General features: G+C 43.9%; 1 protein-coding gene across 1 annotated transcript in view; it reads right to left on the bottom strand.

Annotated features, from left to right (window-relative positions):
* Positions 1-22,606, bottom strand: part of C12H16orf96 (chromosome 12 C16orf96 homolog) — a 54,129-nt gene that overhangs the window by 18,569 nt on the left and 12,954 nt on the right. The window contains exons 2-9 of the mRNA XM_049903035.1: positions 14,257-14,361; positions 12,976-13,056; positions 12,707-12,797; positions 12,621-12,634; positions 12,104-12,551; positions 11,207-12,040; positions 7,771-7,856; positions 7,289-7,399 (exon numbers count right to left, since the gene is read on the bottom strand). Of these exons, the coding sequence (XP_049758992.1) occupies positions 7,289-7,399; positions 7,771-7,856; positions 11,207-12,040; positions 12,104-12,551; positions 12,621-12,634; positions 12,707-12,797; positions 12,976-13,056; positions 14,257-14,361 (1,770 nt within the window). The remainder of the gene's footprint in view (positions 1-7,288; positions 7,400-7,770; positions 7,857-11,206; positions 12,041-12,103; positions 12,552-12,620; positions 12,635-12,706; positions 12,798-12,975; positions 13,057-14,256; positions 14,362-22,606) is intronic.

The following is a 22,606-nucleotide window of genomic DNA, read 5'->3' as shown; positions in this document are numbered from 1 at the left end:
ATGGTAGACAGGTTTCAGCAGAGCTTCTAGGCTAAGAGGCCAGAAAGAAAGGCCTGATGATCTGCTTCTGAAATTTAGCCAATGAAAAACTTATGGATCACAACAGAACATTGCCTAACTTGCTTGCTTTGGGCACGTCATCAGGAGGGATCAGTTGCTGGAGGAAGACATCATGTTTGTTGAAGTAGAGGACCAGTGAGCGTGTAGGAGACCCTCGATGAGATGGATTGGCATGATAACCAGCAACAAGAGATTCAGACATGTTGTCAATTGTGAGGATGACGCAGGACTGCAACATTTCATTCTGTTGTACATAAGGTCGCCCTGAGTTGGAGTGACTCAACAGCAGCTATGGATCTAGCTCAATAATTCTGCCCTCTCTCTACTTACTAGATCCTCTCCTTGAGAGGAGCAGCAGATAATTAGCTTCGTATCTCCTGGCCTCATACCCATTGGGCCATGTCTCCAGAAGTAGGATCAGTTTTCCTCAAAAGCCAGACACTGGCTTCTACTTCTCCCTTCCTATCCAGTCTTCCTCTCATCCTTAGCAACAGAACCCCAACTTTTAGCTGGCACCTGGCTGCCCAGGACCAAGACTACGTTTAACAGCCTCCCTTATAGCTAGGCGTGACCATCGGGATGTAACTGGAAGTTGGTAGGACAGGACATGCCCTTCTTCATCTTCTATCTTCTTCACTGCTGGCCTGAATGCAGAGCTAATGACCAGAGCACCGGCAGCTATCTTGGATCAGGAAGCAACCTTGCGAATGGAAGTCACAGCATAGAACAAGAGAAAAAAAAAAACTTGGGTCTACAACACTGTGGAGTTTCTTACCAGCTCTGGACTGACCATACCTCTAAATTTCTTGAGTGTTAAAGGGAAATGCATGTATCTTATTTAAGTCAGTTATTTGAGAGTTTTATGTTATTTGAAGTTGAGCCTAATTCTAATTAATTAGCCAAGCTACATGACAAACCTTGCCTCTCAGGTGGGCCGCGAGGTCTGGAGTGGGAGGTGGAGGTATGAGAGAAGCTCCTGCTTGGCATTAAGTCTAGTTGGTACCTCCAACCCAGCATTAGAAGGGAGCTTTGGGAGTTATCAGGCCCAGCAGTAAAACTTAGATACCCACTCTGTTCTTTATGTATATTCTCTATAATTAAAGTCCAGAAATAAAGAGGAGTGATTTAGTCAGCATCTTCTATTTTCCAATGCCAAAGTCACCCAGTAAGAGGCAGAATCAGGATTCAAACCAGGCCTATCTAGTCTCAAAACCTTGCTCTGAACCACATTCTAGGGCACCTTCCAGCCAAGTAAGCTCAGGCTGGTTTCCTCCTTTTTAAAATGGCATTAATTCCACTCCTCTTCCAGGAATACTGAGGGGACTAGAAAGTATATTTATAACAGCCCTGGCAGATGATTAGCATTCAATATTCATTAGCTATTGGTCTTTTCCTGCACCACACCAGGGCTCTGAGTATAATAGTTTGTTCCAAGAATTATTTTGGAACACAGCCACAGCCTGTTAAAGGCCATTTGTCCACTTACGAAGGGCAAGTGATGTTTTCCATGGAGCTGATCAGAGAGAATTCTGTCCTTGCTCAGTTTCCTGCTGTGTTTGTGGCTGGAAGCACTCCAGGGGCTCCTAGGCCCAGCCACTTGTTGACTCTGCCATCCTTCTATCCATGGTGGGGCTTCTGGCATTGAAACTGTCCTGCAAAGACAGCTGAAAGGGCCCTGAGCACTCACTGATCCTGGGTTTGGGGTTGGAGCTGCTGCCTCTGGCTTTGTGCACTCCTGGGAGCCCCACAGCTTGGCTCCTACAGAACTGTGCCCACGAGAGCCGAGAGCCGCAGGGCTCCAGCAGTCTCTCTTAGTGACCTCCTCACCTAAACCTGGAGTCTGAGGAAGATGGTTAACTCTTGTGTTAGTGTCCTGGGGAGGCCATAATAAAGGACAATAAATGGGGTGGCTTAAAGCAACAGAAGTTTATTCTCTCACAGTTCTGGAGTTTAGAAGGCCAAAATCAAAGGTGTCAGCAGGACCATGCTCCTAAAGGGCCCTAAGGGAGGATCCTTCCTTGCCTCTTCAGCTTCTAGTGGCCTCAGGTATTCCTGGGATTGTGACTCCATTGCTCCAGTCTCTGCCACCACCTTCACATAACCATCTGCTGTTTGTCTGGGTCATCTCCCTCTGCCTTGTTTTTACAAGGACACTTGTCACTGAATTTAGGGCTGCCGGGATAATCCAGGACGATCTCATCATCTCAAGGCCTTTAATTCTATCTGCAAGGACCCTTTTTCCAAATGTTCCCAGGTGCCAGGGGTTAGGACATGGACATATCTTTTAGGGGCACCATCCAACTCACTATACCCCTTGAAGTTTGTGATGCCATTGTTGCCCAAGTGATCCTCCCAGTGGGATTGTTCTGCAAGGGGTCTTAGATGAGCTTCTTCGTGCGAATGAGCCTGTCCTTCCATTTTCATTTCTAGAAATTTCTTGACTTTGCAAAGTACTTCTACACATTACCTCACTTGATTACTCCAAAACCTATAGAGCTGTAAACATTCTGAGTGAATGGAAATACAGATCATGTTTTGGAATAGGGCAACAATATATAAAGAACTAATATGTAAAGATAGAATGTTCTTAGACTTGATCAAGCTACCCTTTTTAAAATGCATTTTTAAGTGTTCATCTAACATCAGTACTCTTGACCTTTATTTAGTATATATATCAATAACTAGAATTCAACATTTGTGATGTAAGAAATCTTACCTAACCCAAAGTTGCTGTGATGATTAAGGTTGTGTCAACTTGGCTGGGTCATGAATCTCAGTGGTTTGGCAGTTATGATGTAGTTTGGCAGTCGTATGATGTTGTGATCACTTCCATAATGAGATTTGATATAATGTGATCGCCTCCATGATGGAATTTATTGTGAACAGCCAATCAGTTGAAAGGGAGTTTCCTTGGGGGTGTGGCCTGTTTCCAATGTAAGTGGGCATTGTGGCAAGGCTCATGGGCTTTTGCTGGCTTTGGATTTTGCAGGTTCTTCTGACCTCTGGTTCTTGGAACTTGAGTTAACAGCTTACCTGCAATCTCTCCTGCCCACCTTGGGATTTGTCAATCTTCACAACTTGTGAGCAAGAGCCCTGCTCTCTGACCTGCCGATCTTGGGTTCACCAACCCCAGTGGTTACATGAATTAGGAGAAGCCTCTGTTCTGACCCACCAACTTGGGACGTTCTAGCCTCTATAGCTGCATGAGCAATTTCCTTGATATAAATCTCTACGTGTATTTATACATTTTACTGGTTTTGATATTCTCGTGTGTGTGTGTTTAAATTGTGGTAAATATATATGTAGCAAAATATTTGCCATTTCAACATTCTTCTGGAAGCTTTACAGTTATAGCTTTCACATTTAGGTCTACGCTCTGCCTCTAGTTGATACGGGGGCATGGAGTGAGGGAGAGGTTGAGGTTCATTTTTTTTTCATATGGATGGATATCCAGTTATGAGATGATACTCTTTTAATAACCTGTGTCCTGCCCATAAGATCTCATCTTTCTACTCCAAGTGGTTTATGAAGGTCTTTCTTCCACAAAGACAACCTCTCACTAAGCTCCAGAAGGGCATGGGGTCACAAATGAGCAGAGACTGTGTGATCCTATTTATATGAGGTTCAAAAACAGGCAATAGGAGACAAAAGAGAGGCAACCACAGGTGAAGGGTATTTCCTGGGAAAGGGAGCCTTCCCGGGTGATGGCAATGTTTCAGTGTTGATTGGGTGGTGGTCACAGGGGTGTATAAATAGGTAAAGTTTGTTGTTGTTAGTTGCTTTCGAGTTGGCTCTGACTCATGGTGACTTTATGTATTACAGAATGAAATATTGCCTGGTCCTGCACAGTCTTTGTGACCATTGTTATATTTGAGTCCACTGATAAAACTTAACCAAGCACTTATACGTAAGTCCTCTTATACAGGAGCTCTGGCGGCGCAGTGGTTAAGCATTTGGCTGCTAACCAAAAGGTCTGCAGTTTTAATCCACCAGCTGCTTCTTGGAAACCCTATGGGGCAATTCTACTCTGTCCTATAGGGTCGCTATAAGTTGGAATTGGCTCGACAGCAACAAGTTTCTTTTTTAATACATAAGACTTGGCATTTCACTGTGTGTAAATTGTCAAACCCAAAATATGTTGCCATCAAGTTGATTCCAACTCATAAGAACCCTATAGAACAGGGTAGAACTGCCCCATAGGATTTCCAAGGTTGTAATCTTCACAGAAGCACACCTTTCTCCAGAACAGCTGATGGGTTCGAACCACCAACCTTTCAGTTAGCAGCCGGGTGTCTAACCACTGTGCCACTGGGGATCAGTGAAAATTATAAGAATAAATTATATTTCAATTAAGAGCATACAAATACTGCTCCTACATACACACATGCACATGCACGCACACACACAATGGCCTGGATAGTGTCTGTCTTGTTGATTACTGTGTCATCACCCCTAAAAGGGTGCCCAACTCAGAGTGAAAGCTCAATAACATTTGCTGAATGATACAATGAATGAATAAGAGGGTTTCTTGTACCAACTGTTAGGTTCAGAACATTTTCAAACAGATGAACAGCTAAAGCACTAACAGTGGCTTCCTCTTCATTTTTCCAGATGTTGTGACAGAGCCACTGCAGTGTGTCTACAGCCCTCATTTCCTTACTGGAAGGGTTGGATGGGCTAGCTGATCTCTTGCAGCATGTGTTCACTTAAGACAAGCCCCGTTCCAGGTCCTTCCAGGGTTAACATTTATCGGCAAGTAATTATTGTTGGCACAAGACCCAGGGAGGAAGTTGGGACAAAGGTCAACATGGCCCGTTTTAACACTGTTTGGTAGGGCTTTCATACTCTCAAGTTTCTTCCGACTAAGGACAACTAAGGAGCCCTGGTGACACAGTGGTTAAGCACGTGGCTGCTAACATAAAAGTCGGCAGTTAGAACTCACAGTTGCTCCATAGGAGAAGGATGTGGCAGTCTGTTTCCGTACAGATTACAGCCTTGGAAACCCCATGGGGCAGTTCTACTCCACCCTAATGGGTCAATGACTTAGTTACCTAGTGCTGCTGTGACAGAAATGCCATAAGTGAATGGCTTTAAACAAACAGGAATTTATTTTCCCACAGTTTAGGAAGTCTGAATTCAGGGTGCTGGCTCTAGGGGAAGGTTTTCTTTCTGCGTTGGCTCTGGGGGAATATCCTCATCTCTTTTAGTTTCTGCTCCTGGGCTTGGCATCTCTCCTCACGTGTTTATTTATTCTCTTTTATATCTCAAAAGAGATTGACTCTAGACACACCCTACACTAATCCTATCTCATTAACATAAAAAGATAACCCATTCCCAGATGGGATCATAACCACAGGCATAAAACAAAAAACCAAACCCGTTGTCATATTGGCCCTATAGGACAGAGTAGAACTGCACCATAGGGTTTCCAAGGACTGCCTGGTGGATTCAAACTGCAGACCTTTTGGTTAGCAGCCATAGCACTTAACCACTACGGCACCAGGGTTTCTATAGATTATATAGCCTTGGAAATCCTACGGGGCAGTTCTACTGTGTCCTATAGGGTTGATTTGAGTCAAAATCAACTCGATAGGGAGTTTGGCTTTTTTTAAACTGTAAGAAAATACTTTCTGTTTGTTAAAGCCACCCACTTGTAGTACTTTTGTTATAGCAGGACTAAGAAACTAAGACAATCTCCATGAAGGAAGAACACCAATACATCCCTGGGACATGGTGACCCAGGCCTCTGCAGACAGCAGTGACTAAAACAGGGCAAAGAGCTGGCAGGAGATGACGGCATTCCCGATCAGTGGAACTCACAAAGGTCTGAGCTGTGGTGGCCTGCATGTCCTCTGCCCACACACTGCCCAGTAGCTACAAAGAAAGGGAACTGTCCCTTCTGCCCCCACTTCTTAGGCTCTGAAGTGGTTCTCCTTGTACAATTTTTTTCTCTTCCAAGTTGCTCTGCATGTCTGTCTGAGCTTGGTCATGCTGTGTCTGTCCTGGGAGGGAGCAATATGCCAAGGCATCCCTCAATATGCCTCCTGACTTGGGGTCAGAAGCCCCAGTGGAAGCAACCTTGAATGGCTTGCTCCTACTGGAAAGGGTCCCTTGAGCCCCTCTTTTCTGGTCTGGGACGGGTATAGACTGGACTGGGTGGGTCCTGGAAACCTACGAGTCCAGGGTCATCAGGCAACCCCAGGAAGGCAGGACCCTTCAGGCCCACTGGAGAAGGAGTTTGGGTTGAGTGAGGTAGGTGCTCTGTGTCTGTCTGCACATTAATCATGTAACGAGGCCCTGACTCTGCTGGTGGGTCACTGTTAGTGACTCTGTTGTTCTGGAAAGGTCCAAGGGCACTGAGAACTCGGGGAAGGGCTCCACTCCTCTAAATGAAATGGTTTAGGGGAAATGATTCATTCAGCGAATGTTACTGAGCATTTACTTTGCACCAGACACCCTTCTCGGGCTGGTGACAGAGTGGTCAATAAGACAGGCACCATCCATGCCCTTCTATTTGCATCTGTGTGTGGGGCGAGGTGGGATTTGTTTCATTTTAACTGAAGTATGTTTTGTTAGTTGCGGTGGAGTCGGCTCTGACTTTTGGCAATCCCATGTACAACAGAAAGGGATGTTGCCCGATCCTACACCATCTTCAGATCGTTGGTCTGCTTGTGTCCATTGCTGTGGCCACTGTGTGCTCTGAGTACCTTCCAACCTAGCGGGCTCATCTTCCAGATAATATTCTGTTGTGATTCATAGGGTTTTCACTGGATAATTTTCAGACATAGATCACCAGGCCTTTCTTCCTAATCCGTCTTAGCCTGGAAGCTCCCCTGGAATCTGTCCACCATGGGTGACCCCACCATATTTGAAATACTGATGTTATAGCTTCCAGCATCACAGCAACACACAAGCCACCACAGTACAGCACACCGACAGGTAGGTGGTGGGAACTGTAATTTTTACACAGTGAAATGCCAGTTAAATATCCACTTGTTCCCTGGCTTTTGATGCATTCCCACCTTCTATGCTAAGAATCTGCCAGGTGCTCTTTGGAAACTCTGTGGGGGCAATTCTACTCTGTCCTATAGGGTCACTATGAGTTGGAATCGACTTGACGGCACTGGGTTCTGGGTTTTACGCAACCTTTAGGGAGAGGCTAGTGTCCCGATGAGGAAGGCCCCTCACTAGCCCTCCTATAACTCCCCTGGGCTCTCTAGACTCGAACCTTGAATTCATCCATGCGAATCTGGAGCTTCTCCACAGTCCTGTCCAACACGATGTAGTGATCCTTCATCATTTGAATCTGGCTACCCCAAATGCGCTCAAGCTCCTCCTCCTGAAAGAGGGAAACAGGCCTCAGCTTCTGAGGTTACCAGGGCCAGAAGGCCCAGAAGAGAGGGCTTCAGCCAAGGAGGATGCCCCAGACCAGTGTGTCACCAGACGCTTCATCTCAACAGCCAACTAGGACTGCGCTTGGAGGAGTCTGCAGCCGCCTGCCCGGCTGAGAACCCACACCAGCCAGGGCCCCCTCCATGTGGCTGCAGCTGCCTGCTCGGCCCAACTTACTCCTCCAGGTATCCTTTCTGGTGCAGGATAATGCCATGTCTAGGACGGTAGACGCTCCACCTGGTTCTGAGCTCCAGGAGTCACTGAGCATCTCACCTCCAGCTGTGATCCCTAAAGCAGCTGTTTGCCCAAGACACTGACCTTCATCCTGGACTTCTGGAGGCTGCCAATCTTCTCCTGCAGCACGTCCACGGTGGTTCCGAGCTTGGAAGAGGCACCCATGTTAACTGAAAGCAAAGAAGTGGGTGGCTGTTGGGGGCAGGGATAGAGGAAGAAGATCTGGCAGAAATCCCTGTGGGCTAGAGCTCTAACTGCTTCCATTAGGAGATGACTCAGGCAAGTGCTGTCCAATAGAAATATACTGTGAGAGGAAGGAGAGTCAGGAACAGGAGGAGAATATGGAATGTGTGGCTAATTGCCTCCATGAACAACTGCCTCCTTTGCCATGAGACCATGGCAAAAAACTGGATGGTGCCTGGCTACCATTACTGAACATTTTGATCAAAGATGCTACAGAAGAGTTCTGATCAAAAGGGGAAAAAGGGAAAAATGCATAACAGAATTTAAAGTTCTCAGGGAATACAGACTTTCTGAATCCACGGAGGCTGGATGAACCCCTGAAACTATTGCCCCGAGATAATCTTCAAACCTTAAATCAAAAATATCCCCTGAAGTCTTCTTAAAACCAAACAACAGTTTAGCTTAATTAGCAAAGAATGTCTGCCTTGAGCATTGTGCTCTTTCAAGATCTATTTATATGGGATCAAACTGACAACAGCAACTTGAAAGGTTAGATAGGAAACTTAAGGGGCAGTGAGTTTATGTTAATGGAGAGGAATAACTCAGAAAAGAAGGGCAAGAATGGTTGCACAATTTGAAGAATGTAATCAATGCCACTGAATTGTGCATGTAGAAACTGTTGAATTGGTGTATGTTTTGCCTTGTATGGAAATCCTGGTGGCATAGTGGTTAAGTGCTATGGCTGTTAACCAAAAGGTTGGCAGTTCGAATCCACCAGGTGCTCCTTGGAAACTCTATGGGGGCAGTTCTACTCTCTGTCCTATAGGGTCGCTATGAGTCGGAATCGACTGGATGGCAATGGGTTTGGTGTTGGTTTTGCCTTGCATATTCGCAACAACCACAAAATAAATTAAAAAAAAAGAAATATACTGTGAGCTTGAGGGCCATACACGTACTTTAAAATTTTCTAGTAGCCACACTAAACGTAATACAAAAAAAGCAGGTAAAATTAATGTTCATAAAATATTTTATTTAACCCAATATATCCAAAAGATTATCATTTTTAATATGCAATTAAAAAAATGAGATATTTCATATTCTTTTTTTCTATTGTCTTCAAAATCTGGTGTGTATTTCACACTTAGAGCATGTGTGAATTTGAACTCGCCACATTTTATGGGCTCAACATCCACATGTGGCTCGGGCTACTCTAGAGGACAGAACAAGGCCTAAAGAAAACTTCTGGAATTTACCTTCCTCCAGAAATGACCCTGAGCAAAACTGTGAAGTACAGTATATTATTTACCAGCGTATACATATTATTCCACTGCAAGAGAAAAAGGAAGGAGAACGTAAAAAAAGGAGGGGGGGGGATTAAAAATACCAGTAAAAAATGGGAGGCCAGAGACCTAAAACCAAAAAATAACATACACAACACCACTGGGAGTATATGAAAAATCTTGGCCAAGGTGAGCTTTATAACCTTTGTGTTAACAAAAATCACAGCTGGTCTGAAGTAGAATTTGGGCTATTACTGCTTTACCCTTTACATTTAAATTTATTACTATCATAATCTTGGCTACGTACCAGTATTCACTGATATCAATATGACTCTTTTTAGCTATATGAAGTTATACTTTTTAAAAAGATATTCCCTGGAATATCACTGTCTATCAGATGTAGCACCACATATGGGTTTAACTTAGGTTCATTCAACTACTATAACTGGCAGAGAGCAAGAAAGGAAGATAATGGTTTAAAGAGTGTAGGACAGTGGTTCTCAAAGTAGGGTCCACCCGGGCAGCAGCATCAGCGCTACCTGGGAATGGGTTAGAAATGCAAATTTTTGAGTCCCACTCAGATGGAGAGATTCAGAAAAGAGTGGGGTGGGACTCAGCCATCTGGGTTTTACTAAGCTCTCCAGGGGATGCTGAGGCAGACTCAAGTGCAGAACCATTCATGCAGGCCATCTGTTCTCCATCCCACCCAATAAGCATTATGTCCGCCACGGGCATGAAGTGGCAGCAGAAATCTACTGGTCCCATGGCCACCCAGAACATGACTGTGGTCTTTAAGGATACATATTTTTTTGCCCGGCAGTGGCTCTAATCCCAAGCCAACTACCTCCTCTGGGGCCTGTTCAATGCTGTTGGCACTTGGAGAAGCTAGACTTCTCCAAACCCTCTATAGTACTGGTTTTATGAGCCATTTAGGAGTTTTCAGGATTCACTTTGACACGTGATTTTCCCCTTTCAGTACTGGCCCTAACACCCACTCCCAAAGATAAGATGTCATCATACATTCACTGTAAAAGAGTAGCCTAGTAAGAGGCTGTTGGGGCTGATGGTGGTTCATTGGTAGAATTCTTGCCTTTCTTGCAGGAGACCCAGGTTCAACTCCCAACCAATGCACCTCAAATGCAGCCACCACCCTTTTGTCAGTGGCAGCTTTTGTGTTGCTATGATGCTGAATAGGTTTCAGTGGATCTCCCAGACTAAGACTGACTAGGAAGAAAGGCCTGAAAATCTACTTCTGAAAATCCACCAATGAAAACCCTATGGATCACAATGGACCAATCCCCAACTGGTCCAATCCCCAACTGTTATGGGTTGAATTGTGTTCCGCAAAAATATGTGTCAACTTGGCTAGTCCATGATTCCCAGTATTGTGTGGGTGTCCACCATTCTGTAATCTGATGTGATTATCCTGTGTGTTATAAATCCTACCTCTATGATGTTAATGAGGCAGGATTAGAGGCAGTTATCTTAATGAGGCAGGACTCAATCTACAGGATTAAGTTATATTTTGAGTCAATCTCTTAAAATAAAAAGAGAAGCAGGCAGAGAGGAGAGGATCTTCATGCCACGAAAAAAGAAGTGCCAGGAGCAGAGCGTGTCCTTTGGACCCAGGGTCCCTGGGCTGAGATGCTCCTAAACCAGGGGAAGATTGATGACAAGGACCTTCTCCCAGAACCGACAGAGAGAGAGAAAGCCTCTCCCGGGAGCTGGTGCCCTGAATTAGGACTTCTAGCCTCCTAGACTGTGAGAGAATAAATTTGTTTGTTAAAGCCATCCACTTGTGGTATTTCTGTTATAGCAGCACTAGATGACTAAGACACCAACTGATCATGGGTTGGTGCAGGACCAGGCAGTGTTTTGTTCCATTGTGCATGGGGTTGCAGTGAGTCAGGGCCAACTCCATGACCTGTAACAAGTGAGAGGCTAACACTTAATCTAAAGAAATGCATGGCCAAAGGCGAAACACAGATTTTGTTGGGGGAGCTAAACGAAGGAGAGGAGGAGCTTATCAAAGGCACAGGGGGCCGGGCCACGCCTACCTAGGTAGGTCAGGCGCTGCTGCAGCTTGGAGGACAGCTGGGCAAACTCTTCTTTCATGGAGTCATGTCTAGCAGGCAGCGTGGCTATGTAGCTCATGGAATTCTTCACTGCCTTCCTCTTGTCTTCAGGGCTCACGGCCTTCTGGGCAGCCAGCAAGGTGGCAGGCGAGGAGTCTTCGGGGGAGATGTTGGCACTCGAGTGTGGAGGAGAGAAGTAGTGGTAGTATTCTTCTGTATCTGTGTCATCACTGACGGCCAGGGAACTGGAGGCACCACGGGAGGTCCCAGCACCCAAGACATCTGCAAGTACCCCTAAGGGCCCAGCGGAGGCCATGTTTGAGGCTAAGGTGGCCATTTTGGTGGCAGGAACATCCTTGAGTGCCTTGGCGGCAGCCTTGGCTGCCTGGGCTGCTGTGTTGGCAGCAGCAGCGTAGGTTGCAGCGGCGGCAGCGGCAATGGCAGCTGTGGTCTTCATCCGCTGAAAGGCAGACCGGGGAGCCTTGGGGTGTGCCTCCATGGTGGCCTTATCCTTGGGGGCCCCATCCTTGAAGGCCGCTGCCTCGTGGGCATACAGGTCTTCCCCCTTTTCTGCAACAGCCTGGAGCTGGGTAGCCTCAGCCTGACGAGGCTTATGAGGCTGAAGTGGACAGGGCCATGCTGAGCCCAGCTCCGTGGCTGGTGGCGGGGCCCTGGTGGGTGGGTGCTGGGACTGGGCGGGCTTCAGGGGGCTTGACAGGCCTGGACCAGGCTCGAAGAAGTCTGAAGCCCAGAAAGGCCAAGTGCTTGCCCCAGGCCAGCCTCTGGGAACAGGCCAGCCTCTGGGAGCAGGCCAGCCTCCGGGGGGCATAGGCAAGCCTCTGTGGGGCATAGGCCAACCTCTGTGGGGCATAGGCCAGCCTCCCGGTGGCATGGGCTGAGGCCCCTGGGCAGGCCCCGGTCCCACAGGCCAAGGTGGTGGTACAAACCCAGGGGTCAGGCTGGGCGCCAGCATAGGCCCCAGTGCAGGCATAGGTTCTGTCCCTGCCACGGGGCCAGGCTTGGGCTCTGGCCCACGCTTGGGTTCAGATTCAGTTGAGGGTCCAGGCTGTGGTGAAGACCCCGGCTGGGGCACTGGCTGTTGGCGTGCTGGCGGCTGGCCTGGCTCCTGGGCCCCAGGGAGCAGAATGGCTTGTGCAGACTCCTCGTCCGAGAGGGCACTCGGGGTCTCGTAATGCCACACGGTCTGCAGGAGCTCAGTGCCCTGAATGGGGTCTGTGGCCTGGATGCGACCAACAGCCTCGACGTACTCTGAAGTCTGGAGCAGGGTGGCCTCTGGGAAAAGCTCAGTGGTCTGCCACAGAGGCCCCTGCTCCCACTGTGGTAGCTGGTCTGGCCTTCCTTCTGGTCTTCTTGAGATTCTCTGTGGAAGATGGACTGGGCTGGTCATGGCTGCTTCCCATCCACCACCCCTGCCCTCTCCCTCTCCCCGCCTCCCTGTTGCTTGTCCTCGTCTTCTTTCACTCACCAAGGGGAACATAGCCTCATGGAGGCTGCTCCAGAGCACCAAATCCTCATTCTTGGGAAAGGTGTTGACCTTGTTCTGGACGGCAATCTGGGGATGGGGTGGTTGGGGATGAGTGGTGTGAACCTGGAGGATGGCCTGCCCTCGTGGGGTTCCCTTATGCACTGGCCATTCTGGAGTCAGCTCTCCTCCTCTCCCCTCTGCCCTCAGCACCCCTGGGCCTGAAGGTGGGGAGTGGGGGAAAAAGGACAGGTGCCATGGCCCTCACCAGTTCCCGCTGCAGGGCAGTCATCTTGCGGTTCTGTCTTTTGAAATCATCAAAGATCGTCTCAATTTTTTCCAGGTTCATCTGTCAAATGAACCAAGCCTGTGGGCTAGGGGTGCAGGTTCTGGCCTCAGCCCCCTTCTTTTCACACCTTGAATATAAGGATTTAGCTCTTGGGGACTAAGTGTCTGAGGAGGAAGAACAGATTGCAAAGCAGTGCTTCCCAGAGAGCGGGGAGAGGGATGGGAAAGGGTCTCAGGGGCAAGTAAGTCTGGGAAATGCTGGGCTAAAAGGCATTCAATAGGTTCCTTTACTACAGGACTTCTCAGAGCTTTTAGTGGAAAAAGTACATTAAGAATCTCTAAGAGGTGGGCCAAGTAGGCAGTTTCTGAAACAAATTTGTCCCAGGGGTCCTTTTTGGTGTTCCCTGACATGGTTTCTGGACAGTGCCCTTTCTTGTTCCGATGGGACTACCCAGCCCAAGACTGGAGTTCTCACAGTTGCCATGATAATCAAATGCATCCACTCACCTGGGAGTCAGGGATGATGCATTAAGTCACACTATTTCAGGGCAAGCTGCAAAACCTCAGCCACAACACTGGCCTAGGGGTGTGGACACCTGGCTTCTGACCTCAGCGCTGACTGATCACTCTTCAGGGATTCCATGTCCTTCCATGTCATAGTAGGATGTTAAAACATGCCTGGATTGATATTCTTGCATTGACACCAAGAGTTAGTATATATGCTTGGGCTAGGTTTACTCTTCTTTTCATTGTGGACAGAGCTTTCCAGAAGACAAAAAGTTGTTCTCTTTCTGCTAAGTTGATGGAATGTAAGCCTGGAGGTGCTGAGTCGTGGGGAGTACCTGCCTGATAATGAAGCCAACCCAGAGGAAAGCACTGCTGAAAAAGAGATTGTTGATGTTATATGAGCATCTAGATACACCTGTACCTGAAGCCATCCCTGGACTTTTTTGTGAATGAGACAATAAATTCCTTTATTTTGCCTAAGCCAGGATGAACTGAGTTTCTGTCATTTACAACCAAGTGTTCTGACTAGCACAGTGCGGTGAGTAGCACGTGGGGACCAAACGTGGGTAACAACCCAAAGGCAAGCAAAGCTCAGCAGGACAGGCCAAGTGCCTGGGCCATGTCAGTCTCCTTTTCTTGCCCTCATGGCTGCTTTTTTTTGATTAAGAATAGGCTTCCTAGATTTTCCCTGTTGCCTCAACCACCAGAAGTCTGAGCAGTACGGCCAGTGTGGAGGATGCTGAGAAGAGTCTACCTTTTCAAACTGGTCCTTCAGCTTGTCCACATCCTTCCGGAGGGTTTCAATAGTGGCCTTAATTGAGTGAAGGTCGCTAAGCAGTTCCTGCAGGACATGCATGGTCTGAAGAGGCGGAGGGGAGAAAACATGAAGTTAGATGTGGCTGGGGGAGAAGACAAGTGCAGTAGGGCAAACTTTCGATGATGGCCACAGCCCAAAGGATCCTTGTGATGGTTAAGGTTGTGTGTCAACTTGGCTGGGCCATGATTCTCAGTGGTTTGGCAGTTATGATGTAGTTTGGCAGTTATGTAATGATGTAATTTGTCAGTTATGTGATGATGTAATCAACTCCACTGAAATCTGCAGTGTGCAGCCAATCAGTTGAAAGGTAGTTTCCCTGGGGATGTGGTCTGCCTCCAGCATACAAATAGATGTTCCAGCAAGGCTCTCACTCTGTATCCTACATCTGGCTCCTCATTACCTGATCTCCGGTTCTTGGGACTTGAGCTACCAGCTTACCTGCCAGTCTGGGGATTCGTCAGCCTCCGTACACTATGGGCCAGTGGCCTGCCATCTGACCTGCTGATCTTTGGTTCATCAGCCCCTGAAGCTACGTGAGTCAGGAGAAGCCTCCAGCCTGATGCCTGATTCACGGACTCGAGGCTTGCTAGCCCTTACAATTGTGTGAGCCATTTCCTTAAGATAAATCTCTCTCTTTCTGTGTCTATATATATATACACACACACACATATATGTATATATACACATATATATGTACATAGTTTTTTTATACATGCTTCACTGGTCTTCCTTCTCTAGAGAACCCAGGCTAAAACAGTCCTCTAGGCTCTCCAAGGCCTGGGCTGAAACGTGCTTAAAACCCCAAAAAATCCATTGCCATTGAGTCGATTCTGACTCATAGCAACCCCATAGGACAGAGCAGAACTGCCTCATAGGGCTTCTGTCTTAGTTATCTAGTGCTGCCATAACAGAAATACCACAAGCGGATGGCTTTAACAAACAGAAGTTTATTTTCTCACAGTAAAGTAGACTAAAAGTCCAAATTCAAGGTGTCAGCTCCAGGGGAAGGCTTTTTCTATCTGTCGGCCTTCTCACCAGTCTTCCCCCAGATTCGGAGCTTCTCAGTGCAGGGAGCCCAGGTCCAAAGGACGAACTCTGCTCCTGGCACTGCTTTCTTGGTGGTACGAGATTCCCCTGTCTCTCTGCTCCCCTCTTTCTTTTATCTCTCAAGAGATTGCCGCAAGACACAATCCAATCCTGTAGATTGTGTCCTGCCTCACTAACAGAACTGCCCCCTATCCTCCCTCATTAACATCATAAAGGCAGAATTTACAACATATAGGAAAATCACACAATACCAGGAATCATGGCCCAGCCAAATTAATACACACATTTTTGGGGGGACATAATTCAATCCATGACAGTTTCCAAGTTGTGGCTGGTAGATTTGAACTGCCGACTTTTTGGTTTGCAGCCGTAGCTCACTGTGGCTCTTAACCACTGCACCACCAGGGCTCTGGAAGGTGCTTGGAGGCCAGCAAACAATACTAAAGTCTGCAGTGCTCTGAGCTTTCTGGAGGCCTGTCTCATGAGGAGCAAACTTGTGGCTGAGTTTATCTAGCTACTCAGGAGTTGCTCATCACCAAGCATCTCATGTCTTTTTCTGTGTGATACACATAAACAAGGGTAACCACCAAGGGAGGCAGCACAACCGGCTCTGAGTGGGAGCCATTGGAGGATTGGGAGCAGTAGTGTCATGATTAGATTTACTTTTTTTTTTTTTTTTAGTTTTTATTGTGCTTTAAGTTTACAAATCAAGTTAGTCTCTCACACAAAAACTTACATACACCTTGCTACATACTCCCAATTGCTCTCCCCCTAATGAGACACTCTGCTCCCTCCCTCTGCTCTCTCTTTTCGTGTCCATTCTGCCAGCTTCTAACCCCCTCTACCCTCTATCCTCTCATCTCCCCTCCAGACAGGAAATGCCAACATAGTCTCCAGTGTCCACCTGATCCAAGAAGCTCACTCCTCACCAGCATCCCTCTCCATCCCATTGTCCAGTCCAATCCCTGTCTGAAGAGTTGGCCATGGGAATGGTTCCTGTCTTGAGCCAACAGAAGGTCTGGGAGCCATGACCACCAGGGTCTCAGTCAGACCATTAAGTCTGGTCTTTTTAGGAGAATTTGGGGTCTGCATCCCACTGCTCTTCTGCTCCCTGTCAGGGCAGTCATCAGTTGTAGCCGGGCACCATCTAGGTCTTCTGGTGTCAGGATGATGTAGTCTGTGGTTCATGTGGCTCTTTCTGTCTCTTAGGCTCGTAATCGCCTTGTGTCTTTGGTGTTCTTCATTCTCTTTTGATCCAGGTGGGTTGAGACCAATTGATGCATCTCAGATGGCCACTTGCTAGCGTTTAAGACCCCAGACACTGCTCTCCAAAGTGGGATGCAGAATGTTTTCTTAATAGATTTTATTATGCCAATTGACTTAGATGTCCCCTGAAACCCTGGTCCCCAAACCCCTGCCCCTGCTATACTGGCATTCAAAGCATTCAGTTTATTCAGGAAACTTCTTTGCTTTTGGTTTAGTCCAGTTGTGCTGACCTCTCCTGTGTTGTGTGTTGTCTTTCCCTTCACCTAAAGTAGTTCTTATCTACTATCTAATTAGTGAATACCCCTCTTCCACCCTTCTTCCTACCCCCCCTCCCCGTAACCATCAAGGAATACTTTTTCTTTGTTTAAACTATTTCTCGAGTTCTCATAATAGTGGTCTTATAGAATATTTGTCCTTTTGCAACTGACTGATTTCACTCAGCATAATGCCTTCCAGATTCCTCCATGTTATGAAATGTTTCACAGATTCATCACTGTTCTTTATCGATGTGGAGTATTCCATTGTGTGAATAAACCATAATTTATTTATCCATTTATCCACTGATGGGCACCTTGGTTGCTTCCATGTTTTTGCTATTGTAAACAGTGCTGCAATCAACATGGGTGTGCATATATCTCTTCGTGTAAAGGCTCTTATTTCTCTAGGATATATTCCAAGGAGTGGGATTGCTGGATCGTATGGTAGTTCTATTTCTAGCTTTTAAAGGAAGCGCCAAATCAATTTCCAAAGTGGTTGTACCATTTGACATTCCCACCAGCAGTGTATCAGTGCTCCAGTCTCTCCACAACCTCTCCAACATTTATTATTTTGTGTTTTTTGGATTAATGCGAGCCTTGTTGGAGTGAGATGGAATGTCATTGTAGTTTTGATTTGCATTTCTATAATGGCTAGTAATCCTGAGCATTTCCTCATGTATCTGTTAGCCACCTGAATGTCTTCTTTAGTGAAGTATCTGTTCATATCTTTTGCCCATTGTTTAATTGGTTATTTGTCTTTCTGTAGTTGAGTTTTTGCGGTATAGTGTAGATTTTAGAGATAAGGCTAGATTTACATTTTTAAAGAATTCCTCTGACTGCATATGGAGACTGGCCCTAGGGGGGCAATTGTGGAAGCCAGGGGACCTGTAAGGAAGCGTCTAGGCAAGAGCTCAGGATCACAATGCCAGGTTCACAGCTCAGCTCTACCACTGACTGGCACTGCTACTACATCTTTCTGAGTTTTCGATTCCTCTACTATAAAATGGGCATGAAATAATGTGAACACGTATATACATGGCCTGGTGCATAGTTAAGCATTCAGCAAATAAAAATAACAAATAGCAAAATGGCAGAAATAAGTCAGCCTTATCAGTAATTACATAAATGTAAGTGAATTAAATGTTCTAGTTAAAAGGCAGAGGTTGACAGAATGAACTAAAAAAAAATAACATGATCCACGTACATGGTATCTATAAAAGGCATACTTCAGATTCAAATATGCACATAGGTTAAAATGAAAAGGATAGACAAAGATATAAATCATGCAAGCAGTAACCAAAAGAGAGCTGGAGTGGCTCTATTAACATGAGACAAAATCCACTGTAAGACAAAGTTTTTACTAGAGACAAAGGACATTTTATCATGATAAGAGGGTCAATCTACAAGACAAAATGACTGTAAACATATGTGCACCTAACAATGGAGCCCTAAAATACATAAAGTGAAAACAGAATTGAAAGTAGAAATACGTTATTCAACAATAATATTTGGAGACTTTAGTATCCCTCTCTCAATAATGGGTAGAACAAGTAGACAGAAGATCAGCATAGAAACAGAAGATTTGAACAACACTGTCAACTAACTAGACCTAACAGTTATCTATAGAACACTGTACCAAAACACAGCAAAAAGAAATGCTTTTCAAGTGTACATGCAACATTTTCTAGGATAGATTATATGCTAGGCCACAAAACAAGCCTTGATACATTTAAAAAGGATTGAAATCATACAAAGTATGTTCTCTGACTACAATAGAATTATATTAGAAATCAACAACAGAAGAACATTTAGAAATTCACAAAAATATGTGGAAATTAAACAAATATGCTTCTAAATAAACAATGGAACAAAGAAGAAATCACAAGGAAAATGTAAACACGACATACCAAAACTTACGAAATGCAGCTAAAGTAGTGCTTAGAGGGGAATTTATAGCTGTAAATGCCTGTATTTAAAAAGAAGAAAGGTCTAAATCACTAGCCTAACCTGCCTTACAAAACTAGAAAAAGAGCAAACAAAATCCAAAGCAAGCAGAAAGAAGGAAATAATAAAGATTACAGAGAAAATAAACAAAATAGAAAGTAGAAAAACAATATTAAAAAATTGACTAAACCAAAAGTTGGTTTTTTGAAAAGATCAACAAAATTGACCAACTTTAAGCTAGACTGCCAAGAAAAAGAGAAGATTAAAATTACTAAAATCAGGAAGAGAAGACGACACTATTGAACTTAGAAATACTATGAACAACAGTATACCAACAAATTAGACAATTTAGATAAAACAAACAAATTCCTAGAAATTGACTCAAGAAGAAATAGATTATTTTAATAGATCTATAACAAGCAAACATATTTAATTGGTAATTTAAAAACCTCTAACATAGAAAAGTACAGGCCCAAATAGCTTCACTGGAGAATTCTACCAAACACTTAAAGAATAATTAGCACCAATACTTCTCAAACTTCCAAAAAGTAGAAGATAAAGGAACACTTCTCAACTCATTTTATAAAGGCAGTATTACCTTGATACAAAACTGGACAAAGACATCACCAGAAAAGAAAACTATAGCATTGTACTTAATAGAGAAAGATTTAATGCTTTCCTCCTAAGATCAGGCATAAGACAAGGACATCTACTCTTGCCACTTCCATCTATTATACTGGAGGCTCTACTCAGGGTGATTAGCCAAGAAAAAGAAGTAAAAGTCATCCAGACTAAAAAGGAAGATATAAAACTATATTTGCAAATTATATGATTTTGTATATAGAAAATCCTAAGGAGTCCTAAAAAGTTACTAGAACTAATAAACAAGTTCAACAATGCGGGAGGATACATGAGTGATATAAAAAACTCAATTGTATTTGTATACATGAGCAATGAACAGTCCAAACCTGAAATTAAAAAATCAATCGCATTTATAATAACATGAAAAAGAATAAAATACCTATGAGTAAATTTAACAAAAGAAGTACAAGACTTGTACACTGAAAACTACAAAGCATCACTGAAAAAAATTGAAGACATAAGTAAATGTAAAGATATGCCATGTTCATGGAAGACTTAATGTTGTTAAGATGGAAATACTCCCAAAACTATCTATAGTTCCTATCAAAATCTCAGTTGTTTTTTTCCTGCAGAAATTGACAAGCTGATCTCAAATTTAATATGAAAATGCAAGGGACCCCCAAATAGTCTAACAATCTTGAAAAAAAAAAAAACTATAGACCAATATCCCTGATGAATATATATGGAAAAAATCCTCAAAAAAATACTAGCAAATTGAATTAAAAACCCAAACCAAACCCATTTCCATCGAGTAGATTCTGACTCATAGCAACCTTATGAATTCAGCAACATATAAAAAGAATTATACACCATGACCAAATGGGATTTACCCCAAAAATATAAGTTTGGTTTAAAATCAGAAAATCAATCAATGTAATACACCATAGAAAGGACAAAAAAACATACTATAATCTTAATAGACACATAAAAGCATTTGACATAATCCAATACTCTTTCATTATTAAAAACAAATTAACAAAAAACCAACTAAGAATAATTTCAAAACTTACTACAAAGCCACAGTAATCAAGACAGCACAGTACTGGGAAAAGGACAGACGTAAAAACTAATGGAACAAAATTGAGAATCAAGAAATGAACCCTAACATTTACAGTCAACCGATTTTCAATAAGTATCAAAACAATTCAATAAGGAAAAAAAATCTTTTAAACAAATGATGCTGGGACAACTGGATATCTATATGCAAAAGAATGAATTTGGACCCCTACCTCATACCACACACAAAAAGAAATCAAAACGGATCACAGACTTAAATGTAAGAGGCCAAACTATAAAGCTCTTAAAAGAAAACAGGGAACTTGGGTTAGGCGATGGTTTCTTACACACATTAAAAACATCGGCAATTAAAAAAAAAAGCAACAAAAGAAAAAATAGATAAATTGAACTTCATAGATATTAAAACCTTTTGAGTGTCAAAGGACACCGTCAAGAAAATGAAGATAAACCATAGAATGGGAGAAAATATTTGCAAATCACCTCTGACATCATATATCCAGAATATATAACTCTTAAAACTCAACAATAAAAAATAAAAATAACTCAATTAAAAAATGGGCAAAGAATCTAAAGAGACATTTGTCCAAAGAAGATAAACAAATGGCCAGTAAGTACATGAAAAGATACTCAACATCACTAGGCATTACAGAAAGGCAAATCAAAACCATAATGAAATAGGATGAATGAAGAAAGGGAATGTGTGGCTAATTGTCTCCACAAACAACTGCCTCCTTTGCCATGACACAAAAAACAAACAAACAAACAAAAAAAAAAAAACAGGATGGTGCCCATCTACCATTTACTGAATGTTTTGGTCAAAGATTCTATAAAAGAATTCTAATCAAAAGGGTGAAAAGACATAACAAAATTTCAAATTCTCATGGAATCCAGACTTTCTGGAATCATGGAGATTGGATGAACCCCTGAAACTATTACTGTAAGATAATCTTTAAACCTTAAACCAAAAATATCCCCTGAAGTCTTTTTAAAACCAACCAATAGTTTCGCCTAATTGTTGTTATTAGGTGCTGTCGAGTCGCTTCTGACTCATAGCAACCCTATGTACAACAAAACAAAACATTGCCCAGTCCTGTGCCATCATCACAATCATTGCTATGCTTGAAACCATCCTTGCAGCCACTGTGTCAATCCATCTCGTTGACAGTCTTCATCTCTTTCATTGACTGATCCTTTAATTTACCAGGCATGATGTCCTTCTCCAGGGACTGGTCCCTCCTGATAACAGGTCCAAAGTAAGTAAAATGAAATCTTGCCATCCCTACTTCTAAGGAGCATTCTGGCTGTCCTTCTTCCAAGACAGATTTGTTCACTTATCTAGCAGTCCATGGTCTATTCAATATTCTTCTCCAACACCATAATTCAAAGGCATCAATTTTTCAGTCTTCCTTATTCATTGTCCAGCTTTCACATGCATAGAGGCAATTAAAAATACCATGTCTTGTGCCAGGCACACCTTAGTCCTCAAAGTGACATCTTTGCTTTTCAACACTTTAAAGAAGTCTTTTGCAGCATATTTGCCCCATGCAATTTGTTGTTTGATTTCTTGACCGCTGCTCCATGGGCATTCACCGTGGAACCAAGGAAAATGAAATTCTGGACAACATCAATCTTTTCTTTGTTTATCATGATGTTGCTTATCGGTCCAGCTGTGAGAAGTTTTGTTTTCTTTATGTTGAGATGTAATCCATACTGAGGGGTATGGTCTTTGCTCTTCATCAGTGATTCAAGTCCTCTTCATTTTCAGCAAGCAAGGTTGTGTCATCTGCATATCACATGTTGTTACTGAGTCTTCCTCCAATCCTGATGCCCTGTTCTTATTTATATAGTCCAGCTTCTGGGATTATTATGATTATTTGAATAAATATGGTGACAAGACACAGCCCTGAAGCACACTTTTCCTGATTTTAAACCATGTGATATCATCTTGTTCTGTCCCTCGGTCTATGTACAGGTTCCGCATAAGCATAATTAAGTGTTCTGGAATTCCCATTCTTTGAAATGTTACCCATAATTTGTCAAAACCTACACAGTTGAATGCCTTTGCATAGCCAATAAAACATAGGTAAACATTTCTCTGGTATTCTCTGCCTTCA

This window comes from Elephas maximus, chromosome 12, assembly GCF_024166365.1.
Source record: "Elephas maximus indicus isolate mEleMax1 chromosome 12, mEleMax1 primary haplotype, whole genome shotgun sequence".
Lineage (NCBI taxonomy): Eukaryota > Metazoa > Chordata > Mammalia > Proboscidea > Elephantidae > Elephas > Elephas maximus.
This window is presented reverse-complemented; position numbering and strand designations above follow the sequence as displayed.